At 41.3% G+C, this 15124-nt stretch overlaps 2 protein-coding genes across 3 annotated transcripts; one reads left to right on the top strand and one right to left on the bottom strand.

Annotated features, from left to right (window-relative positions):
• The first annotated feature begins 762 nt into the window (after positions 1 to 762).
• On the top strand, positions 763 to 5384 carry LOC4328829 (probable LRR receptor-like serine/threonine-protein kinase At5g45780). The gene is made up of 11 exons (XM_015770737.3): positions 763 to 1035; positions 1125 to 1257; positions 1371 to 1442; positions 2680 to 2823; positions 2911 to 2982; positions 3082 to 3141; positions 3342 to 3415; positions 3484 to 3636; positions 3729 to 4064; positions 4309 to 4700; positions 4803 to 5384. Exons 1-11 carry the CDS (start codon positions 927 to 929, stop codon positions 5118 to 5120), a joined length of 1863 nt encoding a protein of 620 aa, XP_015626223.1. The 5' UTR covers positions 763 to 926; the 3' UTR covers positions 5121 to 5384.
• Positions 5385 to 5603: 219 nt separating this feature from the next.
• On the bottom strand, positions 5604 to 9842 carry LOC4328828 (aspartate aminotransferase, mitochondrial). Of its 2 annotated transcripts, none has more exons than XM_015770738.3 (10): positions 9542 to 9842; positions 9326 to 9411; positions 8555 to 8761; positions 8233 to 8356; positions 7867 to 7971; positions 7612 to 7784; positions 7013 to 7172; positions 6829 to 6924; positions 6079 to 6173; positions 5604 to 5992 (listed from the first exon to the last, which is right to left on the bottom strand). In XM_015770738.3, exons 1-10 carry the CDS (start codon positions 9737 to 9739, stop codon positions 5920 to 5922), a joined length of 1317 nt encoding a protein of 438 aa, XP_015626224.1. In that variant the 5' UTR covers positions 9740 to 9842; the 3' UTR covers positions 5604 to 5919. The 2 variants fall into 2 exon arrangements, with proteins under 2 accessions (XP_015626224.1, XP_015626225.1); XM_015770739.3 differs by having other exon boundaries at positions 8233 to 8338.
• Between the last annotated feature and the right edge of the window lie 5282 nt (positions 9843 to 15124).

Below are 15124 nucleotides of genomic sequence, written 5' to 3'. Positions count from 1 at the left end.
AGCTCGGGGCAAGTCATAGATTTAATGAAAAAATGTACTAGAACATTGAGCTATAAAATATCGAGAAAATGAAAACACAATTAACCTTATCACCCTCTGTAGCTTCAATATCCAAACCAAATTGCACTATGGGACTCGATACCAATCTGGCATTTCTCTGCATGCTCAATTTTCTCAACTACCAATACTGTTGTCTAGGACCAGTGCCATCATTTGTTTGTTTCTTCCCTCCTTCCCTACAAAAAAAAAAAAACTGTGTTTTAATGGCCCTCTTGTCCACACATACAGTAATGTTAAATTGTCTAGAAACTGTCACAAGGAAACAAATGTTTAGTGTTCCCAAAGAGAACAAACAATTGTGTTGTGTCAGAGCTAGCTCAATCAGGAGCAGTAAAAAAACAAGCAGCAAAACAACAGGAGGGCTCAAGGCAGACCGGAAGCGCCAATTCCCTAGCTACTTATAATTTCGAGGACCTATTTACAATTTCACATTTCTCACCGACCCAAATAACAAAAAAGAATCCCAAAAAAAACGAAAATGAAAATAAATAAAAATCGGGAGCCTTTTTTGGGAGCGCGATTCCCGAGGCAGGGAGAGAGCCACCCGCCTCCACTCGCGATAAACGTAATTAAGGCCCAATTAGCGATCTCTTTCGTAATTAAGATGCCCAATTCCCAACCAAATTGCGCTAATTTAATCTTAACTCTAATCTAATCACACCCCCCGCCTAAGCTAAGCACCCCCGTCGCTTAGCTCGATACAGTGGCAGTATTATACTCGCGCAGGCGCCCATGGCCGCCAAGCCCGAGCTCCTGCTGCAGCGTAGCCCACCTCAAGCCACCGCCTCCGCCTCCGCCGCCGCTGCTGCGCTGCGCCCGCGCGGCCTCCTCCTCGCCCTCCCCGGCGTCGCCGTCGGACTCCTCTCATGGCGGGGCCCCGCGCCCTCGCCGTGGCGGCGGCGGTGGTGGTCGCCGCGTGGGCCGTCGCCGCCGCCGGGGACCCGCCGCTGTCGCCCAAGGGGCTCAACTACGAAGGTGCGTGGGTTGGGTAGCGTGGGTTTTGGTTGGGGAACGGGAACCCTAGGTGGGTTAGGGTTTTGATATGATGTGGGGGGTTTTTGCAGTGGCGGCGCTGATGGCGGTGAAGAGCAGGATGCGGGACGAGAAGGGGGTGATGGGAGGGTGGGACATCAACTCCGTCGACCCGTGCACCTGGTCCATGGTCGCCTGCTCCCCCGACGGATTCGTCGTCTCGCTGTGAGGATTCCCCTCTCCTGATTCGTTCGTGGGATTTTGTTATTGCTGCTGCTACTGCTCGTGGTGGTGGTGTTGATTATGGCGGTTTTGGTTGGATTGCTGTGCTGCTGCAGGCAGATGGCGAACAACGGATTGGCCGGGACGCTGTCGCCGAGCATCGGGAACCTCAGCCACCTGCAGACAATGTAAGGGGTTCTTGAACGAATTCATTCGAACCTTATCAAATGCAAAGGTTTTGTTCTTGTTCCATTAATGCATTTATTAGTGAGCACGGATTGTCTCATAGTCGTAGCACTGCAAAATTAGTTGAGCTGGGTTGGTAGGATCAGTTTTCCCCAACTGTTGTTTTGGATTTGGTACCATCCGATTGGTGATTGATCGATTGATATCTCCATAGTTAAAGAGCTGGAAAGTGAGGGCATTACCCTATGGGCTATGTCTCTTGTAGTTGAACTTAGGAGAACTCCATGTAGGGTCCGTGAACACTGAACATTTACTCTCCAGAGCCAGGCCAAGACAGATGTGTAAAATACATCACTTGAGAGATGACAGCTGACATAGCATGGCACCTCTGAATAAAATTTCATTTTCTTCATCTGAAAAGAGTGGGGGACAGATGCCATGCCATGGCATCTCCATTTTTAATATTTTTTATAGACCTTCATGTGGGCAAATGACACTTTTCGTACAACTGAAGCATTTCCAATGCTAGCATTGGAACACCATTTTCATGTGAGCAAGTCACACTTCCTATTAGTTATAATAAATGACATTCTCAGGATTCAAGGCCTGGTAATAATGAATGTGCGGCTCACCTTGTTTGGTCTAAGTATCATTGAAATAGATCCATATAAAGAGTTGAGATAATCATGACTCACTAATTAGTGCATTTTCTGTTCTATAAACATTTTTCTGAACCTTGCAGCACTAGAATTCATAACCAAAGTTTGTCTACAGACCCAAACGTGAAAATTATATGCAGATTCTATAGCAATTATTATTTTTAGTATATAAATAGTCTGGAAGTATATTGTCACCTTAACTGACTGCTTTAGTAGAAATGTATCTTAATCTGTAGAGAGATTCATGTTTCTTTTGGCTAACCCTACAAATCAGAATGATCAACTGTGCTGCATATGTGGATTGAAGGCTATTACTATGTGACCACTATAGAATATTCATTTGATTCATATTTGAATATAACATTGAAATGTTTATGAGTATGGTTTGTCCAACATTTGATTGTCTTCATCCTATTTGTAAGGACATGAGCATATTACATCTTGCAGTGTCATATACTTAAGTTGATCGTGTATTCATACTGATTCCCATGAACTTGTTTGCTTGACATCTGTCTGTCCTCATAAAATGAAACAAAATACCATTACTTGATTACTCAACATTTTTATTGTCTTCATTCAGGTTACTACAGAATAACATGATATCAGGTGGCATTCCTCCAGAGATTGGGAAGTTGACCAATCTGAAAGCTCTTGATCTTTCTGGTAACCAGTTTGTTGGTGAAATCCCAAGTTCTCTAGGGCGGCTGACTGAATTAAACTATCTGTGAGCAGATGCCAAAATATTGCTTCAAATTTTGTGCCACATATTTTGCTTGTCCCAAAATATGACTTCTGTTTGTGAATCCTTCAGGCGCCTAGATAAGAACAACTTGTCTGGACAGATCCCTGAAGATGTCGCAAAGCTTCCAGGTCTCACATTCCTGTATGTCTCTTTTCACCACTTTATATTCTCTCTTCTGTTATAAATGTTGTGTATAAACGTAATTATTGATTTTTACCCAACATGGGAAAATTGTTTCAGTGATTTATCATCCAATAATTTGAGCGGCCCGGTTCCAAAAATCTATGCACATGACTACAGGTAAGTTGGTGAGAGTGCGTACGATAAGCTCTGCTTATTTCCTTCCATTTGCTTAACCAAAGTGTTTGGCACCTGCATATTTTCTGTGTTCTTATGCTAAACTAAGCGTAGGCACATAATTCCTTCCCAAAGCATATGCACATAATTCCTTCTCATCAGTTTTAATACCCTCCTGATGATCACTTTCCTCTGATTTCCAGTATTGCAGGAAACAGGTTCCTTTGCAATTCATCAATTATGCATGGTTGCAAAGATCTCACAGTATTAACTAATGGTAATTGTTTACCTGATGTCATATACTTGCATATTTATCTGTTGGACCTAATTTGCCTTCCTTTGCAGAATCAACAATTTCTAGCCCGTCGAAAAAAACAAACAGCCATCATCAACTAGCTCTGGCAATTTCATTAAGCATCATCTGTGCCACAGTATTTGTTCTGTTTGTCATTTGTTGGCTAAAATATTGCAGATGGCGCTTGCCTTTTGCTTCTGCTGGTAATTTTCAAAGGGTTAAGCATCTACTCTCTTATTGCAGAGTTCAGAATATATAGCATCTGATAAACATTCTTTTCTTTTGTTACTTCTAGACCAAGATCTTGAAATTGAATTGGGCCATCTAAAGCACTTCTCATTTCACGAGCTTCAGAGTGCAACTGACAATTTCAACTCAAAGAACATATTAGGTCAAGGTGGCTTTGGTGTTGTTTATAAAGGCTGTCTGAGAAATGGAGCTTTGGTGGCTGTAAAGAGACTAAAAGATCCTGATATTACTGGTGAAGTTCAATTTCAGACAGAAGTGGAGTTGATTGGTCTAGCTGTGCACAGGAACCTTTTGCGGTTATATGGATTCTGCATGACCTCAAAAGAAAGGTTGCTTGTATATCCATATATGCCAAATGGCAGTGTTGCTGATCGCTTGAGAGGTAATTACAATCGTCCAAAACAAATTTTGATTTTATGTTTTAATATAGCTGGGCCAGTTTCCAGTTGTAGTTCTTATTGAAGGTAGACTGTTGTTGATCCAAAAGCTAAAATGATGATTATGTAAAACTATGATAGCTTCCTTACAAAGATGTGTGTTGTGATCCTGTGTTGGTTGATTTTGCATCATTCTCCTATCATTTCTTTTCCATTTCACTCTCTTACTAACACAAAGTTAATTTGTAGATTACCATCATGGAAAACCATCTCTTGATTGGAGCAAGCGTATGCGGATTGCTGTTGGGGCAGCCAGGGGACTGCTGTATCTTCACGAACAATGCAATCCTAAAATCATTCACAGGGATGTTAAAGCAGCTAACATTTTGCTTGATGAAAGTTTTGAAGCAATTGTTGGGGATTTTGGATTGGCAAAACTTCTTGACCGACAAGAATCACATGTTACTACTGCAGTTAGGGGCACTATTGGACATATTGCTCCAGAGTATTTATCAACAGGACAGTCTTCAGAAAAGACCGATGTTTATGGGTTTGGTATTCTCTTGTTGGAACTGATCACTGGGCCTAAAACCTTGAGCAATGGGCACGCGCAATCTCAGAAGGGAATGATTCTAGATTGGGTATCTCCTTTTAGTTCAATCTTTATCTAATTACCTAACTACTGTCATTTGATGCCCATATCCTTGTATACTTTCTTACCACCTAATCTTAATTCTCTGCAGGTTAGAGAAGTCAAGGAAGAAAATAAACTGGATAAACTGGTTGACAGGGATCTGAAATATTCATTTGATTTCGCCGAGTTGGAGTGTTCTGTTGACGTAATTCTGCAATGCACTCAGACCAATCCCATTTTGCGTCCCAAGATGTCGGAAGTCCTTAATGCCCTTGAAGCTAATGTCACCCTGCCAGAGAACGGCATCGACTTGAATAGAGAAGTGCCTCCCTATGGAGGATCTTGCAGTTTCTCAGTAAGGCATGAGGATCCTCATGATTCATCATCCTTCATAATAGAGCCAATTGAGCTATCTGGTCCCAGATGATCACAATTGTACATCAGGGGGGAGAACCACAAACAAAAGGATGACAATTGTACAAAAACGTGTATAGTCTGGATGTAGTTTTACTTGGAATCTGCAAGGAGTTTGCTGGTGTTGCAAATGCCTCACGATCCAATCTCTAACTGCTAGGTAGATCGGTCATTTCTGGTCGTGTTGGCGTATGCACTGTACAGTGCAAATCAGTATGCTACCCATCCTACAATATGTTCTCGAGAAAATTACATTGCATCTTGCATGTTTTTCTCAGTTACAAGAATCAGTATGAAAGAGCCCAAAAGCACGAATCAATATGAAATGTTCTTCGCTGAGACGGCTTATTCCTGCGAGTCTACATGCTAAACTCTCATGCTACGTTTACCAAAAAATATTCAGCAGAATACGCCTGCCTCGTCTTGATATCACATACAAAAAAAGCAGCAAATTTTATCTAAATTCTCATGGTCGGTCGGCAGGGCCACACATGACTTGTCAAAATGCTCAGCTCATTTGCATTTATTCTCTTTCACATATCTCTGTTTCTGAGGTGACCTGCCAGGCTGCCACAGGCATAACATCTGACGATTGAAATAACAGGATCGGCATCTATAGCTCTCAAAATTGGGTAGGTTTCTAGTTCTCTCCTCCATACAGGGAAAATCCGAAGTTGGAGAAACACCAGCATGTTCACTGGATTATTTCTCTAGTACAACCATCTTAAAGGTCAATAGACCACCCCCCAAAAAAAAAACGCCGCCGCTTGCAAGCCTCATTTCATTGGCCGAAGAGGGAAGAGGAAGTAGCTTCATTTCGTTTTAGTGACCTCATGAATAGCATTAGCCAAATACGCCACATTTCCTGTTGTTACACCAGCCATGCTGAAAGAAATGACAGAAAGTTAGATTTTTATTCGATTAAAACAAAGATTCAGCAACATGAAAAACTAAAAGTACTGTTATTGTACCTTATTCTGCCATTACGGGTCATGTAAATATGGTATTCATTGGTTAAGCGATCCACCTGTTCAGGTGTCATCCCACTGTAGCAGAACATTCCAATCTGCAAATACGCTTACGTTTTTAATATTCACCATATAACTAACAATAATATTAGGCTGAATGTGGAATATCAATCTCCATAGAGACTGAGTGAACATAACACACAATGATATCAAGTTGCATACATGGTGAAAATTTGAACCAAGTATGGGTAAATGGACATTTAAGTTGCACATAATTCTTGCCCAACATATATCAATCGTACAAAATGGATATGTCTGTACTTGTAAGCTTACAAGGAGAACGAGTGAAGCTAGTGGTTCTTACTAGTTTTTGACTGACACTGTTACTTACCGAATCAACTATACCCAGACAAGACTTAATAGCTATTGTACAATTATCCATTTCTAATTGATTAGTTGGGACTCAAGACAACCACTTTGACAAGGCCTCGAGTTAGAACACAATATTTATGATACAAAATCCACTTTGACTAGTTTGCAATTATGCTGGAAGTTCAAGCAACAGGACCAGCACTAGAGTACATCAGTCCACATGAACTAATACCTCAATGAACCAAACTCCAACAAGTTTATGGTACAACCTGACTATATCTATTGTGGGCCTTGGAGATGCTGGCAACTACTTTGAACTGGTATAATTTGCATGTCACTGAATTCATATTCAGAAATGGTACATTTTCATGATTTCTTTACCTGATTGGTGATGTGATCCCATGACAATGGTGAACCTAGGCCTTCGAGATTTTCCCGGAGTGCCTTCCGCATTCCAATGATTCGATCAGCCATACCCTGAGACAACCCAGTGGCGATATTAAACTCCTTTCCATGCTTCACATAGATTAATCTATTAGGAACTTACGTAGTTAAGACTTCTTACCTTGACCTCTTTCAACCATAAACTCTTTAATTCTGGATCATTAAGGATTATGGAGACAACCAGTGCACCATGAACAGGTGGGTTGCTGTACATTGGCCTTGCAATCTGTTGCAATTGGCTCTTAACAGAAACTGCTTGCATCTCATCCTCACACAGAATACTGAAACAGCAATACAAAATCAGTTTTATGATCATTAGAGTATGATCATTGTTTAAAGAAAAGATAACAAATTGGATCACTCAATTCTATTTGATGTTATATACTCTTCCCCTTAATGGAACAGGAGGGCTTCCTGAAGGGAAAATATTTCAGTCTCGCTAGATATGAGTTCCACTTGCAAATTCCTTTTTTTTTTGAGAAATCAAATAACTAATGCTCTAAGACACGTTTCATTTTCAAGGACCATGCATGGAATTAGTCATGCAATACAGAGAGTAGCTTTGCTATGCTCTCCCTGAAGAAAACAGTACAAATCCTGAATCAACAGTAGTTAACATGATGTAAATTTTGTGCCTCTTAATTATATCCAGAGCATAGGAGCACTGCATTGCACAACTATATAACTTTCAAGCATAAATGACACTAGGCGAGTGAATACCTCAAGCACCCTGCCCTTTGCCCATACAGTCCCATGTTCTTTGCATATGACTGAGCACATCCAATTTGATGCCCATCTTCAAGGAAGATTCGGATTGCCTTAGCATCTCTCTCTGGATCACCGCTGGCAAATCCTTGGTATGCCATGTCAAAGAATGGGAAATGATTCTTTATCTGTCAAAACACATAAGGAAAATGTGATATCTGTCGTTGGTGATAACACCAACAAAAAGCCAGTCCTTTTCACTTCTGCTACCTTGAATTGGTAGGATATCTCTCTCCATTGTTCTTCTGTAGGATCAACTCCAGTAGGATTATGGGCACAAGCATGAAGCAAAAAGAATGAACCATTTGGAGCGTTCTGCAGATGAGAGGAACAAAAATAAATTAAAAGGAGCTATAGGAAACCCATCAACAGGTCAGAAGCACCTATAAGAAAGTGAGAAAAACTAAGTGTACCTAAAACTTATCATTTATCAATGAGAAAGAAAGCTAAATCAGTATTGACTCTACAAATATCTAATTTCAAACAATATCCATGATCTTGCTACAGATACCAGCAACAATGTAATAATTCCTAAAAGTAAGATATCTTTCTAACAATACTGGAGAAACGAATCACCTTAATATCATCCATCAGTCCTGCGAAATCAAGCCCTCTTGACTCTGGATGGTAATAGGTGAATGTCCTTTGAGGTACTTGAGCATCCCTCCAAATGTTATGATGACTGGAGAAGTTACACACACTGAGGTTAGAATGTTAGATACTGATGATGTTAACAATATTGGAGAGCAAGAATCACAGGTGCCTACCATATCATGTAGAGACAGTAATACACACCATCTACATCTATGTTTTCTCTTCCTATTTCTTTCTTTAAGAGATTTTTCTTAGATGTAAAGAAAACAACAACAATTCATGTCTCAGCAGGATTCCAACTCACTTGGACCATGTAGGTGTAGGTATGTAGATCTGTGAATTTGGCAAGAAACGCCTCTGGAAATCGGCAAAGAGCCGGCATGCACCTGTGCCTGAAAGAGCCTGCACCGCAGCAATCCTCTTATCTTTGATGAAATCAGAATCCTCACCATATGCCAGCTTTAGTGACTCTTCAATCATCTTTATACTTCCTCCCATTGGAAGGTACTCCCTGTTTTACAAAATTAGTGGAAATTAGAACTTAAGGCAACCTCCAACGGTCCAGCACTAAAACAGGTGTAGCATCAACTGCAAGACAGTATTATGCTTTAGTTGATCATTTTTTTCAGGACAAAAAAAAAAAAGGATTGGAGTGTCTAATCTGTACTGCAATGATGTTTACTTCCACACCACAAAAGAGCATAAAGAAGCATCTGGAAACCATTTTACCACAGAATGCCTACAGGAGGTCTAAACCGCGGCAGGATGGGACAACAATAATTTTTTTTTTCGCATCAAGCGTACATACATTGCGTGATTGAAGAAGGAAAAGGAAGCTTTACACATGATCCAGATCATGTTTGAAAACAAAATACTAGTGATAGATCACGCTTCAGAACGAACCAGCGGTATCAGCATGCTTTTATTTCAGAATGGAACTAAAAATGAATCAAGAACCAAAGATTATTGAAGCTCATATCTACAAAACACAGCAGGTATAGCTCAGATCCGCACATGCACAAGTAATCAAGCATTGAAGCTAACTGGAAGAGACAGGGAGGGATCTCGTTCTGACATGTTGAGGTTGCCGGCGATCCGGCGCTCGGCCTCGCGCACGCACTCGAGCACGACGGGCTTGCCGTTGTCGTCCCGGTAGGCGCCCTGCAGTTTCAGCATCCCCGCCCAACATCTCCGTCAGAATCAAGCGAGATCGGGGATCCCAATGAGAGAGAGAGAGAGAGAGAGAGAGAGAGAGAGAGAGAGAGAGAGAGAGAGAGAGAGAGAGACGTACGACGCCGACGTTGACTTTGTCGGGGGAGGGGTCGGCGAGGAAGGCCTCGGTGACGCCGAGGATGGGGTCCTTGGAAGCCGGCTCGACGTGGCCGAACAGCGACGCCATCGCCCTCGTCGCGTGCCTCCTCGCCCTCGCCAGCGCCCCGACCCGCCGCCCCCGGATCGCGGCCGCCGAGCGGGACGACGACATCGCCATGGCTGGCGGATGGGCGGCGCGGCAGCGAGGAGGAGGAGGTGGAGACTGGAGAGCAAAGCAGTGAGGGGGAGAAAAGCTGTGGGTGTGTGGGTTTTGGTTTGGTGGTTTTCGCGAGGAAGGAGGCCAAAAGAAAAGGTGTCTCGCTTTGATGATTCCTTGCGTCGTCCTCCGAAGCTTTTTGATGGGTGCGTGCGTGATGAGTGACGCTGACACGGATGGACGGATGGCTGCGAATACCAGTCGGCGCGGACGCAACTCTTTTTTTTCTTTCTTTTTCTTTTACCGTTTTACTGCTAGTTCCACAGTGTGGGAGCACCTCGCGAGGAATTAAATTTAAAATATACCATTCACTTTTTTTTTATTTCTCAGAAATATACTTGATGTAATTTTATTTGCATAAAATTAGCATTGGTCTCGCACGCTCAATGAGCGAGACCGTCACACTTGCCGCTAATCAACAATTAATTAGTGATTAAATAATAAGATAATTAATCGCTAATCATCATTAATTGATCGCTAATCTTTTAATTTTGGCAAAATTTGCTACATGACACTCAAAGAAAGCGGTCTTGGTTAGGGGTCATCTCGAAAACGTGAATTTGTCCTATGACACTGAAAAAACATAGTAATTTACCACGGGACACCACGAGCATTAAAATACAATATTCAATTAGTTGAGGAGAGAGAAATCACATAAAATGTCTATTCTACCCTCGTCTTCTTCTTCCTTTTCCGTTTCTTCCTCCTACACAGGTTGTGCGAAGCAGCCGTGAGCAACGATGAGGGGCAACCGCGACGGGCGGTGACGAGGGGCAGCGTCACGACCGTCGACGAGGACTGCAGATCCACGACGAGCCGCGACCGAGACGGATGGTTGGATCTCGCGGCAGAGGACAACGGCTGAGAACCGACGAGGTTTGATGGCTTACCGCTGCTCTTTGTTTGCTGCGAGCTTGAAGTTAGCTTGCTGCTGCTGCTGTTGCGAGCCTTTGAACAAACGGATGGGGTTGCCGCCGGCGAGGATGTTGGCTTCGCAGCTGCTGTTGCTTCATAAACAGAGACAAAAATGCTACTCCTGTTGCTGTTACTTCACAGGCTGGCGACGGCTCGTGGCATTGGACATCGAGGATGGGTCGCGGACGAATGATTGAAGGACGAGGCGCCGAGCGGCGGTGGCAAGGACGCCGTCGCGATGGGCAGACGGACGACTTTCCACTTGCTGCTGCTCTTTGTTGTGAATGAATGGATGGAGTTGTCGCCCGCGGGGAGAACACACCGTGACGAACTGCTGTGGAAGATGGCGGGGGTGGACAAAGCGACGGGCAGCGAGGCCGGTTTTGGTGCTGAGTCGACCGGATTTGATCCCCGTCGACGAAGATTGGTCTCAGGGGCAAAAGTGTCATTTTGTGAAAATTCTCTCTCTGTAATAGCGAAAAATTATAAAATAATACGTATAAGTATCTATCAACAAATTACCATGTTTTTTAAGTGTCCTCAAGCAAATACACGTTCTTATGGTGTTCCTCAGCAAAGACCATATTTTTCGAGTGTCCAAGAGCAAATTTTGCCTTTAATTTTCGAAACACTTTCGTAGACTTGTTGCACGAGAATGCTCGCGGTTTGACACGCTCGTCGCTCGACACCGCGCGGTCTCACGCTGCCCCTCTACAAGACTGTCTGCATCTTCATCCCACGTCAATTTTGCACAACGGTTCAGCAAGACCAACGGTATATTTGTGTCCAAAGATTTGCATCTAGGATATTTTTAAGAAAAAAAAGATATGAACGGTATATTTTCAAATTTAATTTCCTCATGAGTACCATCACGGTGTAAAATTTTAAACGGGAAGGCTAAAGGACAGACCCTAACTCCTCGCTTGTGTGTAGGCACCCACATTGACGTTGCCTCACTCTTGATGCGGCAGACTAGCACGTCATATAGATGGCCATAAGGCCCGAAGCTAGGCTAGACGGCCCGGCCCATAGCATGGCTATTTGGCCCGGTCTAAGCATGGCATGCCATGACTGGTGTCGAGCCCATGCCGGCCTAGCCCGATAGTTGGGCCGTGTCTGGGTTGATGCCTTGGCATGGTGGACTGGCCCGGCATGACACGAACCAATGAGCACGAAAGAAAAATATGGTCGAGGGATTCAAAACAGACTTAATTCAGGGCATGATAAAAGAGAATAGGGATGCAGAATAGACTTATTCTAGAAATATAAGATGGCCCAAAGAGATGAGCGAGGGAACAGACTTGTGGAAAAAGTATACTTCGACTCCCTCAACTATGGTCCAAGTATGACTTAAAACCTCCAAACAAAAAACCGGGTATATCGACTCCTCCAACTATCAAAACCAATGCAAAATATATTTCTTAGTGGTATTGGAAGCGGTTTTGGCTGACGTGGCGCCTACGTGGGAGTGTTGACCCGGTCTTCATCCCACGTGTCATTAACATGTCGCTTATGTCGCATTTTAGTGTAAAAACAAACAAACAAAAATACATGGGATAGAGATTTTTATAATACCGGCAAACAAACAAACAACCAAACAAAGTACCAGCAAAAACATCTTTAATTTTTATAATAGTGGAGATAGAGATTGTTCGGTTTTTGGCATTAACTTGTGATTAATCATTTCGCTATGATTTTGTTCAAATTAATCCATCCAAAACTTTTCTAATACTTTAATTCTACATACTATTTGGCGCATGGTGATTTTGCCTACATGAGGTATTTTGGTGATTGATAATTTTTATGCTATAAGAGAAAATTCGTCTCAAGGTAGCGATTGTTAAATATGTGATCCGAATTTAGGTCTACACTATATTCAGATTAATTTTCGAGTAGGACTTGATGCCTTTTCCTGTTAGTTATTTTTTCTTTTATCTTCTATAAATACTCTTGTAAACCGTATAGGAAGGTTACGTTCACTGCTATTCCCCGACGTTTGTAATTAAACTCAACGATAGTGATCATTTGCCGGTCGATTGCCGGTGGAATTGATTCAGGGTCCGTTCTTTTCAGATTTTCGGATGACGACTCTAGCTGCAGCCGTGGCAGCTAGACTACCGTTCAGAGTATTGAGCCTAGGATCGATTGATCACCTTGCACCCACTGGCACTAGTACTGCAAGCCACGGCCTCTGCTTGCCCGGAAACATTGGCCTAATCGCTTGTGTTTTTCATCGCGGTACTAGCTTGCCCGGAAACCTTGCCTTAATGGCTTGTGTACCGTACGCTAATTGCAGGCTCGGCAGATGTGTGCATTTGTCCACCTCAAAAAAAAATTCACCTCAAAAAGATGTGTGCGTGTGTACCATACGCATGATATGTACGCTGTTTTCTTATGTTCCGTGGAAGAAAAAGTTGGGTACCTCGTACGGTGCCACCGCCACAGAGCAAGTACTCCCTTAGTTTTATTCACATAAAAAGTCTTTTTAAATTTTTTTCTAATTAAAGTTTTTTAAGTTAGACTAAATCTCTACAATTATAAAAATTGAAGATGTTTCCGCTAGTCATATGTGGCTGCGTTTACTTCACGCCAAAATTAAAAGTTTGGTTAAAATTGGAACGATGTGATAGGAAAAGTTGGAAGTTTGTCTGTGTAGGAAACCTTTGATGTAATGGAAAATTTGGAAGTTGGAAGAAAAATTTTGTAACTAAACATAGCCTGTGTTTGAATCGGTTTTAGTTTTATGTTTCGGTTTTAATTTTATGTTTTTGTCAAGTAAACATCTAAGTAGTTCCCAAACATAATTTTTTACACTGTCACAATCGAATATTTGGACACATGCATAGAATATTATATGTAGAAAAAAACCAATTACACAGTTCGCTAGGAAATTGCGAGACGAATCTTTTAAGCCTAATTGCGCCACGATTTAACAATGTGGTGCTAATGACGGATTAATTAGGCTTAATAAATTCGTCTCGCAGTTTCCTGGCGGAATCTATAATTTATTTTGTTACTATACTACGTTTAATACTTCAAATATATGTCTAATATATCTAATATAACAATCAAATCTAAAAATTTTCCTCAACTAAACCAGGCTTAAGTATAACCACGTATCTCTAGTTGCCTACGGTGCGCCGTCTCTTCATTGGGCCAACATAATTTTTTCATTTCAGCCCTTGTTATATATAATTTGTTTTACTGGTTAGATCTTTTACGGAAAGAACCACTGCGTTTTTAAGTGACTACGTATGAATAGACTTCCCTCTATTCTATGCTAGGGAATTCTATGCTATAGCAGTAGATAGTTGGTTTTAATATTATATTTCTTACTATTAAATTTGAGTTTTAACATTCGGGTTGACTAAATGTATTTAAGAAAAATATAGATCACACATATTATAGGCAGCGAGGTCTAGAATATATCTACTCTATTTTTATTGATTGATAGGTAAGTACGTATAACAAATTGCGTTAGATGTGAACCAATTAAAACAAGGAATAAAACACATCTATTAGCAGTAACCTTTATTTAGATTTGTTAAAAATAAGAGCCCAAAACATTCAATTAAAAAGAAAAACAATACCTTACTTTTTAATTTAGACTTAAAATTTAAACCTAAAGATTTACGTCTTCTTAAATGATTTTTTTTACGTGAAACAGCAGGAGCAGGAGAGGCTCCTACTGCGCTATATTAATAATAAATAAAAGGTTTACAATATTTACAAAAATACAAAACAATTAAGAGAGAGAGAATCAATCCATGATTGCAGGATGGGTTTGTCTGCTTTTTTACTCTGTGCATATGCAGAGCAAAATCCTTCTTGAACTCTGATTTCCACTTGACTAAACTGATAGTCACATTGTTGAAAATAAAATCATTCCTTCTACACCAGATGTGCCAACAACCAATCGCCTGAGCTTCAAAGAAGAAGTTGAGATGAAAAGATACTTAGCTGTTGTAATCATGTTCATGAGCTCCAGCGCTAGATTTCACTGAATGCCTATTTGCTGCCAGCATTGTTGTGCAAATGTGCAGGAGAAGAATAGATGGGTCATGCTCTCTACAATCATTGCTTAAATATTTGATATATCTTACTATTAAATTGTTAGTTTATAATATGTAATATTTAATTCATCTATATAATCACCTACCTATAAAGTTAAGCTTCTTCGTCTTCTTAAATGATGAAGAAGCTTAACTTTATAGATAGGTGATTATATAGATGAAGTAAATATTACATATTATAAACTAACAATTTAATAGTAAGATATATCAAATATTTAAGCAATGATTCATGAATGCCCACGCGAATGTGCGGGCTCCCTTCCTAATTGGATCCTAACAGGAGGACGAGGGGCTCACAAGAGACACATTGGGCCTGTTTGGTAGAGCTCCAACTCCTAAATGTAGCTCCAGAGTTGGG

This window comes from Oryza sativa, chromosome 2 (assembly GCF_034140825.1).
Source record: "Oryza sativa Japonica Group chromosome 2, ASM3414082v1".
Classification (NCBI taxonomy): domain Eukaryota; kingdom Viridiplantae; phylum Streptophyta; class Magnoliopsida; order Poales; family Poaceae; genus Oryza; species Oryza sativa.
Note: the sequence above shows the minus strand (reverse complement) of the source record. Positions and strands in the feature narration are given on the sequence as shown.